This window comes from Trachypithecus francoisi, unplaced genomic scaffold, assembly GCF_009764315.1.
Source record: "Trachypithecus francoisi isolate TF-2019V2 unplaced genomic scaffold, Tfra_2.0 Lachesis_group14, whole genome shotgun sequence".
NCBI classification, from domain to species: domain Eukaryota; kingdom Metazoa; phylum Chordata; class Mammalia; order Primates; family Cercopithecidae; genus Trachypithecus; species Trachypithecus francoisi.
This window is the reverse complement of record NW_022681459.1, coordinates 41,730,774-41,752,107: the sequence shown is the minus strand read 5'-3', so window position 1 is coordinate 41,752,107 and position 21,334 is coordinate 41,730,774. Positions and strand designations below refer to the sequence as shown.

Below are 21,334 nucleotides of genomic sequence, written 5' to 3'. Positions count from 1 at the left end.
ACTGAGCAAGTGGCAGATTTGCATGCATGTGCACAGGTACCCAGAGGCCCAGTCCCTGCTGATGTCCATCGAGTATCATGGAGAACAGCTTGAGTGAGTGCTCTAATTTCAAGAAGCAGAGGGCACAGCAACGTAAGTCAAGTGGTCTGGTACTCACGCGGAACCCCAGCTCTCCAGCATAGCCACTGTGGTCGGCTTCACCTTCCTGACAGAGAAAAAGAAAAACGAGTGAGCTCCTCAGCGGGGACACCCAGCTTCCCTCTCATCCCCCACCCCCAGCTAGGATGTCCCCCAGAAGCATGGCTGGAAGGGACGCAGAGGATATGACACCAACACCAGCAGAGGCCACCCACGAGTCACTACCAGGAACTCAAAAGCAGCACGCAGCAGGACAGCAAAGGACACTGGGGATAACACTTACTGTCGACTCCTCATGCTGGACTTGTCTTTCGGGTTCTTTGTAGCCCAGGGGAGCATCAAAGTCCACCTGTGTTTCCAGGATTTTAAAAGTAAAATATTCAGACATGGCCACCCTTGGTTCCTTATCTTTTTTGCTTTTAATTGAGACAACTGTAGATTCACATGCAGTTTTAAGAAATAATACAGAAAGATGCCTTATACACTTGCCCAGTTTTCCCTACGGCAGAATCTTACAAAATTACAGTAAAGTATTGCTGCCAAGATATCAACACTGGCACAACCCACCGCTCTTATTCAGATTTCCCCAGTTTTACATGTTTTTGTTTATGTGTATCTTTAGTTCTATACAATGTAATCACTGTGTAGGGCCATGTATCCACCACAGTCGAGATGTAGAACAGTTTCACCACCACTAGGATTGCCCATGTTGTTTTTATAACCATACCCAACTGTCTCCCAGCCCCCTCCACCAGTCCTAAGCCCTGGCAACCCCTAGTCTGTCTTCCATTTCTAAAGTTCTGTCACTTTAAGGATGCTATATAATGAAGTAAGTTTTTTGGGATTGGCCCTTTCTGCTCAGCAGTATTCCCTAGTAATACAACTAGGATGCTGTGTGCATCAGCACTTCATTCCTACTCAGAAGGTTCGGTACGCTTCCTTAGCTCTTAAGAATATTTACTCCTGTAAATGGAGTACATTTAATCTCAGCACTTTGGAAGGCCAAGGTGGGTGGATTACCTGAGGTCAGGAGTTTGAGACCAGCCTGGCCACCATGGTGAAACCGCGTCTCAATAGGGCGCGGTGGCTCAAGCCTGTAATCCCAGCACTTTGGGAGGCTGAGACGGGCGGATCACAAGGTCAGGAGGTCGAGACCATCCTGGCTAACACGGTGAAACCCTGTCTCTACTAAAAAAAAAAAATACAAAAAAAAAACTAGCCGGGCGAGGTGGCGGGCGCCTGTAGTCCCAGCTACTCGGGAGGCTGAGGCAGGAGAATGGCGTAAACCCCGGAGGTGGAGCTTGCAGTGAGCTGAGATCCGGCCACTGCACTCCAGCCTGGGCGACAGAGCGAGACTCCGTCTCAAAAAAAAAAAAAAAAAAACCGTGTCTCTACTAAAATACAAAACTAGCCGAGCATGGTGGCACATGCCTGTAATCCCAGCTACTCTGGAGGCTGAGACAGAAGAATCACTTGAACCCAGGAGGTGGAGGTTGTAACCAAGATCAGGCCCCTGCACTCCAGCCTGGGCAACAGGAGTGAAACTCAGTCTCAAAAAATAAATAAATAAATAAATAAATAAATAAATAAATAAATAAAATTCACTCCTCAACAGGTCAGAGCTAACCATGGCAGCACTGGCAACACTCTGTTGCCTCAACTGGCTCTGAGATAGATGACAAGGTCACAGTCTCATGATGTTCTGACAGCATCTTCCTCCTCTTTGCCCAAAGAGTCCCAGGGGCTGTTTGATGCCCTCCTGACACGCTGGCCTGCAGTGGTCACCAACTGCCCATCCTCCCAGGGCCCAGGCTCACTGTAACTGGACAGAGCCACTCACGTTCATGTCACACTCAATGATGGACACTGCCTTGTCAGGTTTGGTCTCCATCACACGAAGTTCGTAGATCTGTGGGGCAAACACAGAAATCAGTTGGATGGTTTCCTGGCAGCACTGAAGCTGTTGCTGTCCATGTTACTGTGGCTCTACCGGCTCCTGCGAATGACACAGCATTCACGCCCATGACACAACCTACAGCTGCACTTCTTGCTGTGACAGCACTACCATAAGGGACAGGCTGCCCTGTGCCCATCGCAGAAGAGATGCTGTTCCCCAGATGTGGTTCAAATTAGACAAGGTAGTTATAGAGCTAACTGCAAAAGACACTAACAATCTTTAACCCAGAAAGTTCACTTCTGGAACTTTACTATTTATTTTATTTATTTTCAGACAGAGTCTCGCTCTATCACCCAGGCTGGAGTGCAGTGGTGCGATCTCGGCTCACTGGAACCTCTGCCTCCCGGGTTCAAGCACTTCTCCTGCCTCAGCCTCCCTAGTAGCTGGGACTATAGGCATGCGCCACCACACATGACTAATGTTTGTATTGTTGTAGAGACAGGGTTTCACCATGTTGACCAGGCTGGTCTCGAACTCCTGACCTCAGGTGATCTGCCCACCTCGGCCACCCAAAGAGCTGGGATTACAGACATGAGCCACCACACTTGGCCTTCAAAATTTATTCTAAGTAAATAACTAGCTATACTCAATGAGAACATTCTAAGAAGGCTCATACCAATGTCACTAATGCCACTGTACAGATGTGCCTTGACTTACGATGGAACCGAGTCCCATAAACTTATCATAAGTTAAAAATGTATTAACACTCCTAACCTACCAAACATCATAGTGCAGCCTGCCTTAACCATTCTCAGAACACATACATTAGCCTAGAGTTGGGCAAAATCATCTAATATAAAGCTTATTTTATAGGCCGGGCGCGGTGGCTCAAGCCTGTAATCCCAGCACTTTGGGAGGCCGAGACGGGCGGATCACGAGGTCAGGAGATCGAGACCCTCCTGGCTAATACAGTGAAACCCCGTCTCTACTAAAATACAAAAACTAGCCGGGCGAGGTGGCGGGCGCCTGTAGTCCAGCTACTCGGGAGGCTGAGGCAGGAGAATGGCGTAAAACCCGGGAGGCGGAGCTTGCAGTGAGCTGAGATCCAGCCACTGCACTCCAGCCTGGGCGACAGAGCGAGACTCCGCCTCAAAAAAAAAAAAAAAAAAAAAAAAAAAAAAAAAAAAGCTTATTTTATAATCAAATGTTGAATAATTCATGCAATTTATTGAATACTGTACTGAAGATAAAAAACAGAATGGTTTTATAGATATTCAAAGTATGGTTTTACTGAATGTGTATCATGTTTGCATCATCACAAAGTTGAAAAATTCTAGGTAGAACCATGGTCAGGGACGGTCTGTATACTCAAAATGCAGCTGAATTATATTTGTTCATATATAAATTTATAGTTATACAACAGTATGCTATGCAGCCAACAGGAAAAGAATTTTAAAACCAGTCATGTTGCTTGTGTCTAAGATGACCTCGCGAATGTAAAAAATGCACATAAAAAATGTCCAGAAGCAGGGCTGTGCATATTGGCTCACGCCTGTAATCCCAGCACTTTGGGAAGCTGAGGCAGGTGGATCACGAGGTCAGGCGAACGAGACCAACCTGGCCAACACGGTGAAACCCCGTCTCTACTAAAAAATACAAAAACTTAGCTGGGAGTGGTGGCAGGCTCCTATAGTCACAACTACTCAGGAGGCTGAGGCAGGAGAATGGTGTGAACCCGGGAGGTGGAGCTTGCAGTAAGCCGAGATCGCGCCACTGCATTTCAGCCTGGGCGACAGAGTGAGACTCCATCTCAAAAAAAAAAAAAAAAAATCCAGAAGCACAGAATTAAAAGTGGCCCTATCTACTTTTTCCTGCATCATTTCAGGTTCTTTGCTTTTATCTAAAGTCTGTCTTGCTTTTATTTTTTTGAGATGGAGTCTCGCTCTGCCACCCAAGCCGGAGTGTAATGGTGTGGTCTCAATTCACTGCAACCTTCGCCTCCCAGGTTCAAGCGATTCTCTTGCCTCAGCCTCCCAAGTAACTGGGACTACAGATGCACGCCACCACACCTGGCTAATTTTTGTATTTTTAGTAGAGACGGGGTTTCACTATGTTGGCCAAGCTGGCCTTGAACTCCTGACGTTGTGTATCACCCCCCTTCGGCCTCCCAAAGTGCTGGGATTACAGGCGTGCACCACCGCGCCCGGCCAGTATGTCTTGCTTTTACAATCATTTTAAAAAGTCTGGATAGTCCCACCATTAAAAAAAAAAAAAAAAAAGCCTAAGCAGGGCCAAATCTACTTTTAAAAGTGTCATAATTATTGAATAAACAAGGAATAAAAAGGATCTGTCATTGTGTGGATATACTACCATTTATCCACTGAGCATCCGGCCTGCTTCCAATCATTTTGCGATGTTAATGACACTACTATAAACATTCAAACATGTCTCCTAGGGCTTGGCTAATGCTTCTCTACTGTTTTTATGTGTTCAAATTGTAGGCCACAACAAATTAGTGGGTCATAAAACCAACAGGGCTGCAAGCAGAACTGAAAAGGAAAGAATTGGAGGACAGTACCCTAGAAGTACCAGAATGTATTGCATTTAGTAAGGATAAATATTCCTGTGACATTTTCCATTTACTTTTATGTATTGGCATAATATTAAACACTTTTTTTTTTTTAACTATGGGACCACTTTTCTAGGTTGGTGCTCCTCAAACTACCTGGGAAGACCTAGTTTTTTAAAATGTGCAGTCTGCTGGACTGCCATGCGGTCCTCCTGCACAGAAGCAAGACACAACACACACCAGACGCCCAGAGTTCACCAGGACAAAGACTGGTTCTGTGGCCATGTATGTGGAGGTTACAACAATGCCAAATTGCTATACATTTCTTTTTTTTTTTTTTGAGACGGAGTCTCGCTCTGTCACGCGGGCTGGAGTGCAGTGGCCGGATCTCAGCTCACTGCAAGCTCCGCCTCCCGTGTTTACGCCATTCTCCTGCCTCAACCTCCGGAGTAGCTGGGACTAAGGCGCCTGCCACCTTGCCCGGCTAGTTTTTTGTATTTTTTAGTAGAGACGGGGTTTCACCGTGTTAGCCAGGATGGTCTTGATCTCCTGACCTCGTGATCCGCCCGTCTCGGCCTCCCAAAGTGCTGGGATTACAGGCTTGAGCCACCGCGTCCGGCCTGTTTTATCTTTCAAGGCATCTGCTTTATCTAAGTCATTTTATACATTTTTAAACATTCAATATGTATGTAGACTTTTCAGGGTTTGCTTTTTTTTTGTTTGAGGAAAGGTCTCGCTTTATCACCTAGGCTGGAGTGCAGTGGCACGGTCACTGTTCACTGTAACTTCTGCCTCCCAGACTCAAGCAATCCTCCCACTTCAGCCTCCCGAGTAGCTGGGACTACAGGTGCATGCCACCATGCCCAGCGAATTTTTGTATTTTTTGTCGAGATGGGGGTTTGCCATGTTGCCCAGTCTGGTCTTAAACTCCTGGACTTAAGTGATCCACCCACCTCAGCCTGCCAAATTGCTGGGATTACAGGTGTGAGCCACCACACCCAGCTTCAGCTATCTTTTTAAATTAACTTTATTGAATAGTAAACAGAAAACTTTAATTCTAAACAACTCTCTCAAGAGAGTAAGTCTAGGCTGGGCGTGGTGGTTCACGTCTATAATCCCAGCACATTGGGAGGCTGAGGGAGATGGATCACCTGAGGTCAGGAGTTTAAGACCAGCCTGGCCAACATGGTGAAACCCCATCTCTACTAAAAATACAAAATTAGCCACATGTGGTGGCACATGCCTGTAGTCCCAGCTACTTAGGAGGCTGAGATGAGACAGGAGAATCGCTTGAACCAGGGAGGCGGTAGCTGAAGTGAACCAAGATCGCACCACTGCACTCTAGCCAGGGTGAGACAGAGACTCTGTCTCATAAAAAAGGAGAGTAAGTCTTTACTTACTCTTTTCCAACATTTTAGATGTCATTTTTTAAGCTTCATATATTAAACATTATTACTGCTTTATATGGCAACATTTACCCTGGCTTCATATTGCCAATTTATTTATTCCCTATTCCTTCTTGCTTTCCTTCTGGGATAATGCTTATTCCTAAAGTACATGCTTTTAAAATTCCATTGGTAAATAACCTCTCTCAGATTTGGTTCATGTGAAAATATTTTTACTTTGCCCTTATTCTTTAAGGAAGGTTTTGATGATAGTTACTTGATACTGGCTGTAACTGTTGCTATTCAAAGACCTGCTACTTGCTGTTCTGTAGATACTGTGTTTTCTCCCTGCTTACCTCTCTGTATTTGGTATTTTCTACCTGTAGCTTATTCTGTTTGTTATACATTATAAACTTCCTGTAGTGATGGGCTGACCACCAATTCTAAATCAATTTCAGTTATCATCTTTTCAGATTATTGCAATTCCTCCATTCTTTCCTACTAGGATTGCAACGGGCATGTTTTCTCAGTGTCTTCAACATTTCAAGCTCTCGTATATTCCATCCCCTTGCTCCTCTGTGTGAAATTCTGTTATTTATTCAGATTCATCATCATTAACTCTTTTATAGCTGTTGTTTAACGTTTTGTTTTTCACATCTTTCTGGTTATTTCTGATAGCCTTTTGTTGCTTGCTATTATAATTCCATTTTTAAAAATATCTTTGAACATTTTATATCTAATTATTTTACATTTGTATCTAGAAATTCTAATGCTGATTTCCTTAGGGATCTAATTTTTGTTGTCTCTGCTTTGGTGTGGTTTAATTATGCATTCTTATTTGCTTGTTCAATTGACAGCAATCCCAAAGGCTTAACTAAACTGGAGTGCTTTTTCCAGAGAGGATCTGTGTTTATTTCTCCTGAGACAAGGACAACACCCACCTCTGTGTCTGTTTTACTGCTTTTAAGGGTTCCAGTTCAACCCTGATCTCTGAGTCTGATCTCCCACCAGAGCACTGATATAGCCATCTGCCCTCAGGGCAACCCTGCTTAGAGTCTTTAAAATTCTCTATAAGCACAACAGTACATATCTAGTTTTCCCTACTTCTAAAAGTGGAAATTCAATCCCGTGTTTCAGTTTTACATATACTCTATATAATCTACCCTCCCTTACAGTGCAAAGTATCTGTGAGCCACCACAGGTGTCCTTTATCATCAGTTTATATATCCTTTATCATCAGTTTAGGAGTTATATTTAGTATTACCACCTTAACATTAAAAACAGTAACATTAAACTGCCTGTAATTAATTATAAAAGATTATTCAGTTAAGGTAAATGACACCTAAAATGTTCTCCACAAAGCTAAAGGGAACAAGATTATTTCTTAGTTTATTAAAAGAAAAAAAGAAAGTGTGATTTGAAACCCACAAAACTGAAAAATAAGGTCAGATGCCTCAAATACAAGGAAACTGCCAGAGAATAAGCTGGATCCCTGCACTGACACCAAGGGAGTAACTGGCTAAACCACAGGCAGCTGTGACACAGCTGTGAAGGCCGAGTCCCTGAGGGGACCAGAGAGTGCTGTGAAGGAGCTAAGTGCTAGCTAGCTTCAGGGAAAGCGCAGTCAAGCCAGGCTGTGGTCACTCCTGAACACTAAGGCTAGCCGTGGCAACAGCTCTGTGGGAGGGTCAATTGTCAATAGTCACAGTGAACGGGCACCCATAGTACTATGCTCCATGCCTGTGGTAGGACAGCCTGATGGCAGGACTGCCAACTATTACATCCTCCCTCATGCATGTTCCCATTGGTAATAGGAAAGTGAATGCCTTCTTGAATTTTGGAGTAAGTCCTGTCATTTCACTTTACAGTTAAATTGTCTAGATCCAGACACCTAAACAACAAAAAATCAGGGATGAAAACAGAGGCATTCAGACCTGAGAGACTTGTGTGAGAAAGGTCAAGCCTAGAGAAGCTGCTAAGTGAAAATGGAAGCTGAAGAAAACAGGAGGAGGAAGTGGAGGAGGATGTGGGCTCCCAGGAGGAGAGGTGAGCCTAGGAGGTGTTGCCCTAAGGCAGAGCCAGGCTCTGCTTCTCAGATGCCACACAGCACTTGGCCCCACTGAAGGGCCTGTCAGCTTCTGTGGGGCAGGGATCCCAAGGACAAGGACCCAGCAGGGTTGTTACTGTGTCTCCACAGCCCCACAAAGGGCTTAGGTTAGATTAGAGGTGCAGTGGGGACCTTTCAAACCAAGATAGAACCAGTAGCCACCAAGGTACACAGAGCTATGGCTAACAAGTCTATCAATATTCCCCTGTAAATGCAATCTATCCTCAAAACAGAGTTACCAAATGAATTGGGCCTCTAAATATGAACGCGGGAAAACTTAATAACCAAACAGTAGGCAGTAATTAGGTGATAAGATCCAGGCATACCCCGCTTAAAAAGAAGCCCCATTCAAACATCAGAATGGACACTGCAGGTGGTTCTTGTCAGGCATGACCTGCATGAACTGGGCTCACCTTTTCATTATAGTTGATGGCAATCACATCCCCGGTGGTCAGACAGGCAAAATTCCTAAGTGCGTTTTCTAATCTGCAGACACACTCTGTCAAGGCAACATGGCAAGATGGATACCTTAAATATGAAACAAGTTTCCATGAGGGGTTAGATGATTACTCGTAGGTAGAGACTGTACCATGATGGTACTTGAAACACGAAGTTTTAACACAATGAAGTACTACTTGGCAATAAGGAAGGATGGAACTCCCAACGTACAATAATATGGATTAATCTCACAAATGCCAAGCTGCGGGAAGGGGAAATAACCAACCACAAAAGGGCAGTGAGATTCCATCTACACAGAACCCTAAGAAAGACAGATCTATGAGGATGGGAGGTAGTTGAGAGGTTTCTGGGCCAGGGGATCAGGTGGGGACTGGCAGCAAAGGACCTTTTGGGAACATGGAAATGTTCTGGTTACATGGGTGTACACATTTTCAAACTGGCTGAACTGTGTGCATTTTATTGTGTACAAATTATACCATGGGATTTAAAAAAATCCTATGGGAGTACAAAAGAACAAAAAAGATTTAATGAGTCAGATAGGTGTGCTCAAAAGTTCCTCAAAATCAAAGATGCTTTCATTTATACTTTTGTTGTTTCTATCTTTTGAGCTTATAACTTTAATTAATAAAAATTAAAGAAACCAGCAAATACTTTTTATAACAGTAAAAGACAGTAGAACCCAAATGCCCATACAAGGAAATGTCTATTCATGTGGAATATTTTAACCATGTCTTCCTCATCAATTTGCTGAATTACTTTACATAAAAAGATCACAAGAAACGTGGCTCCAGAGCCTGCCACTGTGAGAGTCTAACTTGAGGGTGAAAGGGCGAGGCTATCTAGGTTCACCTCGTTCGGTCAAACAGCTTTCCAGAACCACAGCAACTTTGTGAAAAGTGCCTTATGTGGTGAATGCTTTCTTTGCTCCCGCACATGAAGTGCGACAGTACAGAGTGCCCTTCCCTCCACTCCTCCGGTGACCCTGCCAGGGCATCTTCTCTGACTTCCACTGCAGCAGCTGGAGGAGCAGAGCCACAGCCCTCAGGCTGAGAACACGAGGCCTCTGCAGGAGGGCTGGCTCCCCATATGGCCTCTGTGTACTCTGGCGCCTGCTGCAGCACCAGCTTCCCACTTTCTCTGCTCGGCGCCAAGACTGCTTTCATCCAGACCTCAGCCAGACCAGAAAACACCAGGCTCTCAACTGATGGAAGTGATGCCCTTTCTCCACACACTAACAAGTTAACTGTGCTGACAAAAACAGCATCTGAGATCAACCTGATAAGAAGTCTGCATTGGGGCCAGGCGCACTGGCTCATGCATGTAATCCCAGCACTTTGGGAGGCTGAGGCAGGTGGAGCACCTGAGGTCAGGAGTTCGAGACCAGCTTTGGGCAACATGGTGAAACTCCAACTCTACTAAAAATACAAAAATTAGCCAGGCGTGGTGGTGCACGCCTGTAATCCCAGCTACTCGGGAGGCTGAGTCAGGAGAATCACTTGAATCTGGGAGGCAGAGCTGAGATTGTGCTACTGCACTCCAACCTGAGCAACAGAGTGAGACTCTGTCTCAAAAAAAAATAAAATAAAATAGAGTCTGCATTGCAACACATGTAAAAACCCTGAGAAAATGGGCAGGCCCCATTCCTGGTCACTGACAGCCAAACAAGCGCCTCTAGGTCAGAGCTCTGAAGGACAAGTTAACCAGCTCTTCCCATAGGACACCCCTCTGTCTGTGGGACAGGAGGCTCAACAAGGCCATTGTGTCCAGGACATGGGCAGCATGGGATATACGTGGCCCATATGCATCCAGAGCACAATCAGCAGTGCCTTGCTCCTAAGAAAACATCTGGAGAGAGGGCTACTGGGAAGGGAGGCTTTTCTTACCTTTCTGTCCGTGTCGTTCAACTGTTTGTTTTTTTCTCAAGTATGCATTAAAAAATTTTTTTTAAAAAGTAGTAGAATGGAGTGGCCACTCTTATGCCATGATCTTAACAAGGCAAATCGGGGCCATGGAGCTAGAGATCTTGATCAGTGCACACAGCACCGTCCCGTACCTGCACTGCCTACTTCCTGATGCTGTCAACACATACACCTGGCTTAAGTTCAGAGATGAACATAAAGAATCCACTAGAACCTGATACTTTTGCTTTCTGCTTGGTGACATAGAAATTGCAGTCATTGCTACCTATTGGCCTGGAGTGAATGAGCTCTCAGGCCGGCATGCAGTGAGGTTCATGGGCCAGTGCATGGCTGGGCAGAGGTACTAGGGAGCCACAGAAGGGGCTGGAGCTGAAGGCAGATGAGCTGCTCCCTCCTTCCACTGGACATACTGTACATCCTGGCTTTGTGCCAGGTGACACAGACCCACTGAAAGGAGGGCTTCATTGTGGTCTCCAGGAAGTGTCTGGGAAGTGACAGAGGTGGCCCAGACAGCACCCAGTGCACTTGGCCAGGGTCACGCAGATGTGCTAGCTGAACCCCATTATTCTCAAATCACAACTTGAATCACAAATGTGTGATCCCCAAAGCAGACACAGATTAAATACAGTACATGATGTTTAACAACCGCCGGCACACTCTCCTTTGTCTAGAAGAACTCTGCTTATTTGAAAAGGATACACGGCTTTGGGGTTGGTGATGTCTAGGAAGTCAGGGCTCTGAGGCTGGAATTTGGAGTAGGTGGCCACTTGAAGGTTGACACTTTCCACCTGGACCAGGCCGCCTTCTTCCAAGAGCAAGTTCTGCATCATCTGAAAGGAAGAAGAGGTTACGTGAGACTCCTAGAGATGAAGTAGCCTCCACAACCACTGCTCCCTAAACACTGGGCAGGCCAGTCTTACTTGGGTCCTTGGAAGAGGAACCTGAGGCAAGATAAGTAATTTGTGACACTATGTCAGGAAGGAGGGAAAAATCAAGTGATGTGGAAGGAAGAAAGCCAATAAAGGGGTGCTACTGAAGCTGCACAGCTCACAGTGTGAACGCCTCTCTGCAGGGCCGCCAGGATTGCTCACTAGCTCCAGGCTTCCCAGGGGCAGAGCATTTTCCTGAACAGTCACTCACCGTACTTCCAAGCTGTCCCACAAGTAACTAGTAAGGCCCCGGCGCAAGTAGGGCTGCAACTGAGGTAGGACAAAAGCAGCACAAGGCAAGGCTGACCTGGCAATGGAATGGCCCACCACAGCTGAGGCTGCAAGATGGTGACAAGGCCCCAAAGGTCTCTGCTGTGGAGGTTATAAAAATCTGACAAAGCCTCCACATGCCTCTATTAAACAACCCAGCCAGGTAGATGATGGCTGAGGAGAGGGAAAGAGATAAATAGTGCCCATGAGTACTGGGTGTGCAGGGAGCCCAGACTCAGGTCAGAGGCTGTATATCTCTTGCAATGAAATTTTGTTTGTCTTATTTGAAACCATCTTAAAAGGAGCGTCAGACATATACATGAGTAGAAAGAGCCACACAAGAGAGCTCCCACGCACCTAGCCCTGAGAGTTGGACAGTGCTCACGCGTGTCATGGCTCAGTCCATCGATTGGCACTACCTCACACCCAGTCCCAGGCCACACTAGATGCCCTGAAGCAAATCCCAGGTATCACATCCCTTTAAGAATGTTTCATAGAGAGTGGCAGTGAGAAGGTGACTTTAACAGCCAAGGGAAGAGGGGACTGAGGGCTGTGTCACAGATGAGAGGGAGCTCATGAGGAGGGGGAGGCATGCTGAAGCCAAGACTGTGCCTGGGAGGCTGTGCCTAGGCCACAAGAGAAGCCTGAGTGGTGGACCCTGTGGACAGGCATGCAGAGGACCCCGCGCACTCACGCTGACAGCTGCTTGTCAGGCTAGTAAGGGCAGAAATAGAGGGTGGTCACTCTACTGGATGCCACAGACAGGCACAGAAGGATGCAGAGGCAACTGGCTTTGGTAACTGGGGTCTGGAATCCCCAGGAGTGATGTTCTAACAGGAAGTACTCTAAGGCTCAGAGTCAGCCAGCTGCAGGCCAGGCGCACTGTCCCTTAGGGTAGATTTTTGTGGGAAGTATGTCAGCAAGGGGAAGGATATTGGGCTGCAATCTCGAGCCTGAGGGAAGTCTGACCAGGGATGGGGGTGGCTTCCTCAGCCAGAGGCAGGACACTGCCATAGGTGATGTGAGCCGGAGAGGCAGAGAGGTCAGACTAGGGCTTGAGGTGAGAAATGGGCTGCTGGAAGAGGCCCGAGAGCACTAAGCAGGCAGGAGGAGCTGACACCTGGCCCTCCCCATGTAGCATTTTAGAGCATACAGCACAATGGGTAGCCGAGTATCTGTGTGTCGCGAGCAGCTAGTCCAGGGCTCAGATCTAGGTTGGCAGACAAAAGCCTTGGCTGCAAGGAAAAAGGCCAGCACCTATTCCAGGCTGGCTCACCCTGAAGAAGCTTGGAAGCATGGGTGGGAAAGAGTCCACCAACCAGCCCAGAAAAAGCACTGGCTCACACGCTCTCCAAGACAGCAGATAGGGGACACCTGTCACCCGCCTGCCCATGCCAGGAGCTAGAAGGCCAGCTCAGGGGAAGAGGTGGCCTGATGGCTTCACACCCTAAACCAGCTCCAGGCTACCTAAAGAGGCTTTCCATGGGAGAAAGGGATTCAATTAGTTACCTGGTCTAAAGCAGTCCAACAGCTTGGACAAGAGGCCACCCAAACTTCAAGTCTATGGGTTAAAGGAAAACCTTCGAGGTACAGTGTATCCCCAGCATCACCATCTCCTCTTATAGGTGAGCCACAGAAGGGACTGGGGAAGTAGTCACTGCCTGACACTTCAGCTACCAAGAGTGGCTTCAGTGACCAGGTGTTCTACCAGATGAGCAGAACATGGCCTCAGGCCCCTGGGGGCACCTGCAGACAAACACAAGAATAGCAAGGGGCTGAGCAGCAAATACTGGGGAGGGCAGGTGAGCCTATCTGGGCTTTGAGGCATAAAAGCGCCCCACAGGCCAGGGTGGGCAGACCTGGTCAGCTGAGGTGAGGAGGCAGCATGGGAAGGTCAGGCACTAGGAGGTGCAATGGGAGTGCAGGGCTCTTGTTGGGGAGACACTGGCCAGGCCCAGACCTTGGGAAGGGCCCTGGGACCCAGGCCGAAGAGAATGCCACTGCCATGGCAGCATGGGCAAGGTCATCTGCTACAGAAGGAAAGGGACCTTCAGAATTGCAATTCATATTATTATTGTTTTTTTTTTTGAGATGGAGTCTCTCTCTGTCGCCCAGGCTGGAGTGCAAAGGTGTGATCTCGGCTCACTGCAACCTAAGCCTCCCAGGTTCAAGCCATTCTCCTGCCTCAGTCTCCCAAGTAGCTAGGACTACAGGCATATGCCACCACACCTGGCTAATCTTTGTATTTTTAGTAGAGACGGGGTTTCACCATGTTGGCCAGGCTAGTCTCAAACTCCTAACCTCAAGTGATCTGCCTGCCTCGGCCTTCCAAAGTGCTGGGATTAGAGGCGTGAGCCACCGTGCCTGGCCAGAATTTCAATTCATATTTAATTTCAGAAAATATTAGTTAAGGCCATCCCTTCTGAACGTCTGGTAGGGCATGATAGGGCATCAGGAGGAGAGGTGGGCTTCAGACCACCTCCCAGTGGCAGCCAAGCAAGCACTCCTGAGAGTTCCCAGCCCATAGATCACCGCAGGGTCTCTCAGTATGCCCGATGTAATTCAAGCACAAAGAGAAGGACAAGCAGGTCCCTTTGTGAACTTCCCTAATGTGCCAGAGCTGGGGAGAGGAGTGAGGAGAAGCAGCAGCCAAGTGGGCCACAGCTACCTGTGTGGAACTCTCACTGCGACAGGCTCCTCCCTATAGCACTGGCACAGTTCTGCTCACTTCTCTGAGGGGTACAGCCTCAAGGGCAGGCTCTAGTGGCTCACACGCCCTGGATATCCCAGCCCAGATCTGCAATGTCCTTCAAGTCAACTTTCCAAAGAAAGCCTGCTTGTAAGGAGAAAGGCGTCATTCCTACAGCAGCTCAGTTGAGAGATGTGGGAGACTAAGTTAGAGGTAACTGAAAACACATATGCTGTGACAGACTACTAAAAGTAGGGGAAAGCATAAAAACCTCAAACACCCTACTTACTAGACCACCTAAAAAACACCGTTGCTCCATTATTTTTTAAAAAGCCTCACCCAGGAAATCACAGATGAACAGTTCAGCTGTTGTTTCTGGACAACCAGTTGTGCAACTATCAAAGAAAAGGCTGCTCCCACAGCACAGTGGCCCACAGGTACGTCCAGAGCCCACCAGCCTGTGTAAGGCACAGTGCACTGCTCTGGATCCCTTCTCTCCCACGGGTCAGGTCAGGCTGAGATGCTGAGCAGGAGGAGTAGGCTGGGCCACCTGCTCCAGGGCCAGGGCTCTTGAGTGCAGGGGATGTCACTGCCTAAGTGGCTGCTCTCTAGAGACCCTAAGTGGCAGCCCCACTCACCCAGTGTGGGAGGTAGCAGATGCCCTCATCAGCCACAAACTCCAGCACGCCACAATGCGTCATGCGGTCCGAATTCTTATTGGTCAGTTTGAACAGCATGGGATAGGTAATATTAAGTCGGCCTGAAAAGAAGAGAGAGGCTATGAGGCACAACTCCTATGAAGGGAAACCTGTTCGGCCCATGCCTTCCCATAGAAGGAGCCTCCCCACAACCCTCTCCCTCAAACCCCACACTCCTCTGACAGATGAATCCCCTCTGTAAGAGCACAATGCATGGCTCAAGGAGGAGCCTGGCAACTTGGTAACACAGCACTAGCATAGACTTGTGATTTTCTGAAGTCAACATTCTAAAAAGTGATGTGTTCGGCCGGGCACAGTGGCTCAAGCCTGTAATCCCAGCACTTTGGGAGGCCGAGACGGGCGGATCACGAGGTTAGCAGATCGAGACCATCCTGGCTAACACGATGAAACCCCGTCTCTACTAAAAATACAAAAAACTAGCCGGGCGAGGTGGCGGGCGCCTGTAGTCCCAGCTACTCGGGAGGCTGAGGCAGGAGAAAGCCGTGAACCCGGGAGGCGGAGCTTGCAGTAAGCTGAGATCCGGCCACCTCACTCCAGCCTGGGCGACAGAGCGAGACTCCGTTTCAAAAAAAAAAAAAAAAAAAAAGTGATGTGTTCATTCACTTATTCATAAATAATTTCAGTGCCAACCATGTCCTGGACAAAATCCCTATCTTTAAAGGTTTCTAGTTTGAAGGTAAACCTTCCAGCAAAGAAAACAACCACAACCAGATGCTACAGGTGCTGTGGGAAAGGCTGGCAGGAGCAGGCAGAGCTATTGGGCTAGGCTCCTGGAGGCCAAGTTCTTTAGGCTGGGCACTGGGCGGGCAGACCTGGGAGGAAATCCAGGCAGAGATGGCAGCCTGAGCAAAGGTGTGGAAGGGAAGAGGAGCCCAGGCAGTTCACAAATGGTGGGCAATTAGGCAAGACAGGCTGGGGACAGGTGTGGGAGTGGTTGGGAAGGGGAGGGGCACCACACGGGGTAGAACCTAGGGCCTGGGCCTAGCGGGCAGTGTGGGCTCTCAGCAGGGTCATGACATAGGACACCTCCGCTCTCTGGTGGACCTTGAGGTGTGAGCTGAAAGCAGGGCCAGAGGCAAGTAAGCTGGATTGGTGATGTGCTGACCCAAGAGGTGCACAGGCACATAAAGGAGGGGCTGGCAAAAAGAGGCAGGAAAACCCAGGAGACACAGGGCCCTGGGGGAGAGGACCGAGAAGGAACTAATGATAGTGATGGTGTTTGCCATGTGTAAGGCCCTTGTTCAGTCTTCCCAGAACAGTCAGTTAGGTACTATCATTATCGCCTTTTATCTATGGGGAAACTGAGGCCCACAGGTTAAGTAACATGCCTAAGACCTCACAACACACAAGTGGTGATGTCAGGATTCAAACCCAGGCTGCTGGCTTAAGTCCAGGGATTCAACCATCAAAGCAGAATTTAGCTTGTTAGTTTAGGCAAACATTCCAACAAAAATCATAGTTAGTGTTAGGAGGTAAAGTAGACTCCCTTTGAGATCTCCCTACAAATTCTAATAAAGCAAATCAAGTTGAAAGCTTGGGCAGGAAGCTACAGAGAACCTCTGGGAGCAGCATGGAGGTACAGTAGGGGAGGACATTCCCTCCTATCACCAAGGATGATTCTTACACTGGCAGTAAAGGGTCCAGGACCTCTGTCCCAGTGCACCTCTCAGCTGCAGAGCCATGGAGCTGACCTACAGCTGGTCCACAGGAAACTAGACTGGGCCCAGCCAAGGGTCTGAGACTGTTTCAAGTGAGAGAGACTCCAATGTCCCTCAGTGCACTGACTCTCAAACTGCATTTTGTGACTTAGAGGCTCCCAGTCCCTCTGTACCCCCTCACTTCCTCCAAAAAGAGCAGAGACCCTCATTTTATGAATTAGAGGACTTCCTATAAGATTTAGACAGAAAGAGTTTCTCCCATCACTTAAAAGATTTGAACAACACTGATCTGAGCTACACCTCAATGACCCAGCCCCTGAGTCTCTTGTGGACACCTGTGCCAAGGGTGACACCCGGTGTCTGACTCCTGGATCAGCATGACCTGAAAGGAAGACCTTTTTAGGGGGCCTGTTCTCTCCTCTGTAATGACAGGGTCTTCGTGAGAACTGTGAACACCATAGCTCTGTTGACCTACTGGTTGAGCTGAGGCCTCCACTGGGTATAGCCACAGCTGGTGCTGGCTCAGGGGCTACCTCCCACCTTGTGGTTGGAATCAGATAGCTCAGGGTGTCACAGACACTATAGTACTTCTGATGCGTAGACACTGTGGATGTCCCCAGTTAAAGAAGAGGACATTGAGATTCAGAGAAGTCAAGGTGCTACTCTGGAGTCAGGCTGGGCAAAGAGCCCGAGGTGAGTCACACCATAGCCAGCACCTGTTCTCAGCCTGCTGCCACCAGAGGCCCCCAACACCAAGCATGAACCTGTCCTCCTAGCCAGCCCCAGTCTCCTGCCTCACACAGGAAGAATTCACACCAGAAATACTTTTAAGTCTGGAAGGCAATGACTGCATCATTGATTAGGTTGTCCATGATTGGGATTTTCTGTGCCTGTGTAGTATGGGGCTAGGGCATGGGTTTCCAGGTTGCTCTCGTGGGATAAGGGGTCAGAGAAAAGGGAGGAAGAATGTGGCCACTCTTACAACCCCTGTGGGCCTATCTCACTCCTGGTAAGAGGCAGGACCCCAGCAAGAGGAGTGGTTTCTGGAATGGAAGACAATAGCTCAGTTTTTGACATGCTGAAGATGCAGTGGTGCACTGGCGATTAGAAATGTGGGTCTGGGCAGGGCATGGTGGTTCACGCCTATAATCCCAGCACTTTGGGAGGCCGAGGCAGGCAGATCACCCGAGGTCAGGAGTTCGAGACCAGCCTGCCCAACATGGCAAAACCCCATCTCTACTAAAAATACAAAAAATTAGCTAGGCGTGGTGGCGGGTGCCTGTAATCCCAGCTACTCGGAAGGCTAAGGCAGGAGGATCACTTGAACCTGGGAGGCGGAGGTTGCAGTGAGCCGAGATTGTGCCACTGCACTCCAGTCTGGATGCTAAGAGCAAAACTCTGTCTCAAAAAAAAAAAAGAAAAAAGAAATGGGGGTCTGGAGCTCAGGAAAGATGTTTGGGGAGGGGATGAGGAACCTGCTTCACAGCGCCCTCTTGTGAGCTGACCAATTCTTCCTTTAGGAAAAAAAATCTAGTGAGCCCAGCCAATGGCATCAGCTGCCCTGGCACTGTGCAAAGCACCTGATACTTGTACCTTCATTTAATCCTGACAGAATACTGAGAAAAGTTGTGGGGGCAGGGGGATGGGGGGGGGGGGCGGTGATCAGGAAGGGGAAGGGAACTCCCTTCACAGAGGAGGGACCTGAAGCACCCAGGGCAGTGATGAAGCTGAGGTTCAGGGGGCCCTCGTCTCGCCCTAGGTACCTGTGACCCAGGTTCTCTCAGTCCAGCGCATGCCCTCCAGGGACAATTCACAGCTAGATGTTGACAAAGGGCACTGGTGTCTGGATGTACTGAGGAGCCCATGCTGACTCTTGGTGTCCATATTTACTAAGTTCTTAAGTCACTCAGAAGATACTTACTGAGTTGGTCCAGGGCTGAGGGCGGCATAATTACTGTGGAAAGAACATTTAAGAAATATTAAAAAAGAAAAATAAAAAGGACAGACCAAAGGCAAAATGCAGTCTCTTTATATCTAACAAAAAGCCTTAAACGGTTTTTAGGGTAGCCAGAATGTCATAGTGATCTTTCATAAAGAACCTTACTTGATGTAATTTATTTTGGGAACTGAATGGTTATCAGCCATAAACCTAACCATAATTAGCACCCCACCCCAACAAAGCAAGTCTAGGATAAGCACCATTTTCACAGTAACACTAGCTTCTGACTCCCACATGCAAAGTAAGTACCGTTGAAGGCTACAGCATTGCAGACTTAGGGCAGGAAAGGTTACTATTCAAATAAAAACAAGCACATACTCTTCCCTCCTTTCTCCACATCTGACCTGTCATTAGGCCCTGCTAGCATGGACACAGAGAAGCAGCGGTATTGTGTGGAGAAGCGGTTTTGGAAGACCCTGGGAATCGGGTGGTCGAACATGTTGAAAGAGAACTAGAAAGAGGAAAGAGAAACAAGTATTAAAACAAAGGTACATTTCTTCATGTCAAAAAGACAAAACGTGTCAGAGTAATTAATGCTGCTAAACATTGTCAGAGAATACAATGTACTGAAATCTTCAATGTACTGAAATCTTCAATGTAATCTTACTAAATACAAAACAGGCCATGCCAAGCCTGTCCTGAACCTTCTTCAGGGCTGTGCTCCCATCTTCATCCTCAGGATCAAGGCCCAACCTCTTGCATACCTCAGAGACTTGTACTGACAGCCCCACAGACTCCTGCCTGGGCTAGTTCCTCTGCCTTGAACACTTTTCTTATTATCATTAATCTAAACAATATTTGTTAATTGAAACATCTCTTTATTGAGTGCCTACTGTCTGCCAGGCTCTGACATGAGCACAAAGGAAACACCACTCTAGTGATGTTTGTCCACTAATAAAATAGATACCACCCCTGTCCTGGTGAAAATGACACTCAAACCAAGGGAGATATACACTCAAAGTAAGGGAGATACACACTCAAAGCAAGGGATACACACGTGTGTCCGACAGTTCTGAAGACAAGCAGCAGGGTAAGTAGACAGAGGGCTCCTGGGAATGCTATTTTAAATAGGTAGTTAGGAAGGGACTCTGCACAAAGACCCGAACGCTATGAGAGATAGCCAGGCAAAAAATAGGGAGAGGCATTCCAGGCAGCAGGAGAAACAGGTACCCAGTGGTTGCACCCCTTCCCCTGGGTTCCAATTACCACCCTTTCCTTTCCCCAGGAAGCCTCTGCTGCTCTGCTGAGGGTCAGGGCTAGTGTCCCTTCAGTTGCTCTCACAGCAGAGTAGGTACACGTCACACTATGTTGTGATGCTTTCTTATAGCAACAAGCAAAGCTAAAACATGATGCCATTAAAAAGATCAAGATCCTAGTTCTTAAACTGTAGACTCAGATGAGGCTTAGCAAACCTATCAATTTGAAGTTTTCTCAAAGTACAGTATTCCTCCCACCACCCCCCATATCCACAGGGGATACATTCCAACATCCCTAGTGGACACCTGAAACCAGAGATAATATTGAAACCTATATATACTATGTTTTTTTCTTATACATAGCTACAATTTTCTTATACATATCTGCAATAAAGTTTAATTTATAGGCTGGGCGTGCTGGCTCACGCCTATAATCCCAGCACTTTGGGAGGCAGAGGCAGAAGGATTACCTGAGGTCAGGAGTTTGAGATGAGCCTGGCCAACATGGTGAAACCCCCTCTCTACTAAAAATACAAAAATTAGCCAGGCGTGGTGGTACATGCCTGTAATCCCAGCTACTCAGGAGGCTGAGGCAGAAGAATCGCTTGAACCCAGGAGGCGGAGGTTGCAGTGAGCCGAGATAGTGCCACTGCACTCCGGCCTGGGCAACACAGCAAGACTCCATCTCAAAAAGAAAAAAAAATTTTTTAATTTATAAATTAGGCACAGTAAGAGATTCACAAGTAATAATAAAACAATTATAAGGATACACTGTAATAAAAGTTAAGTGAATGTGGTCTCTGTTTTAAAATTTTTGGACCATGGTTGACCTCGGGTAACTGAAACCACATAAAATCTCACAGTAGGCTACGTTCAAAAGAACTGGAGGCAGAATCAAGAAGAGATTTTTGTACACCCCATATTCATAGCACAATTATTCATAATAGCTAAAAGGTGGAAGCAACTCAAGTGTCCAATGACAGATGAATGAATAAACAAATACTGGTATGGTATATACATACAATGAAATATTATTCAGCTTTTAAAAGGAAAGAAATCCTGTCACATGAATGAACCTTGAGGATATTATGCCAAGTGAAATAAGTCAGTCATCAAAGGACTTATATTTTATGATCCACTTCTAGGAAGTACCTAGAGTAGGCAAATTCGTGGAACAAAGTGGAATAGAGATTGACAGGGGCTGTGAGGAGTAGGAAATGGAGAGTTACTGTTTAATGTGAGTAGTTTCATTTTTGCAAGATGAAAAAGCTCAGAAAATCTTGCTAGTGAATGTATTCAACATTATTGAACTATAGACTTAAAAATGGTTAAAATTTGTGTTTTTTAACCACAACTAAAAAAAAAATCTCTATTACAGAAAATTTCTTGACTTGATTCCA

At 47.1% G+C, this 21,334-nt stretch overlaps 1 protein-coding gene across 3 annotated transcripts in view; it reads right to left on the bottom strand.

Annotated features, from left to right (window-relative positions):
• Positions 1–21,334, bottom strand: part of UFD1 (ubiquitin recognition factor in ER associated degradation 1) — a 29,591-nt gene that overhangs the window by 6,714 nt on the left and 1,543 nt on the right. The window contains exons 2-9 of one of the 3 annotated variants that reach the window (XM_033232956.1): positions 19,057–19,189; positions 18,661–18,693; positions 15,001–15,122; positions 11,174–11,304; positions 8,510–8,582; positions 1,979–2,047; positions 422–487; positions 158–205 (exon numbers count right to left, since the gene is read on the bottom strand). In XM_033232956.1, the coding sequence (XP_033088847.1) occupies positions 158–205; positions 422–487; positions 1,979–2,047; positions 8,510–8,582; positions 11,174–11,304; positions 15,001–15,122; positions 18,661–18,693; positions 19,057–19,189 (675 nt within the window). The remainder of the gene's footprint in view (positions 1–157; positions 206–421; positions 488–1,978; positions 2,048–8,509; positions 8,583–11,173; positions 11,305–15,000; positions 15,123–18,660; positions 18,694–19,056; positions 19,190–21,334) is intronic. The other 2 variants (XM_033232957.1, XM_033232958.1) reach the window with 2 other exon arrangements.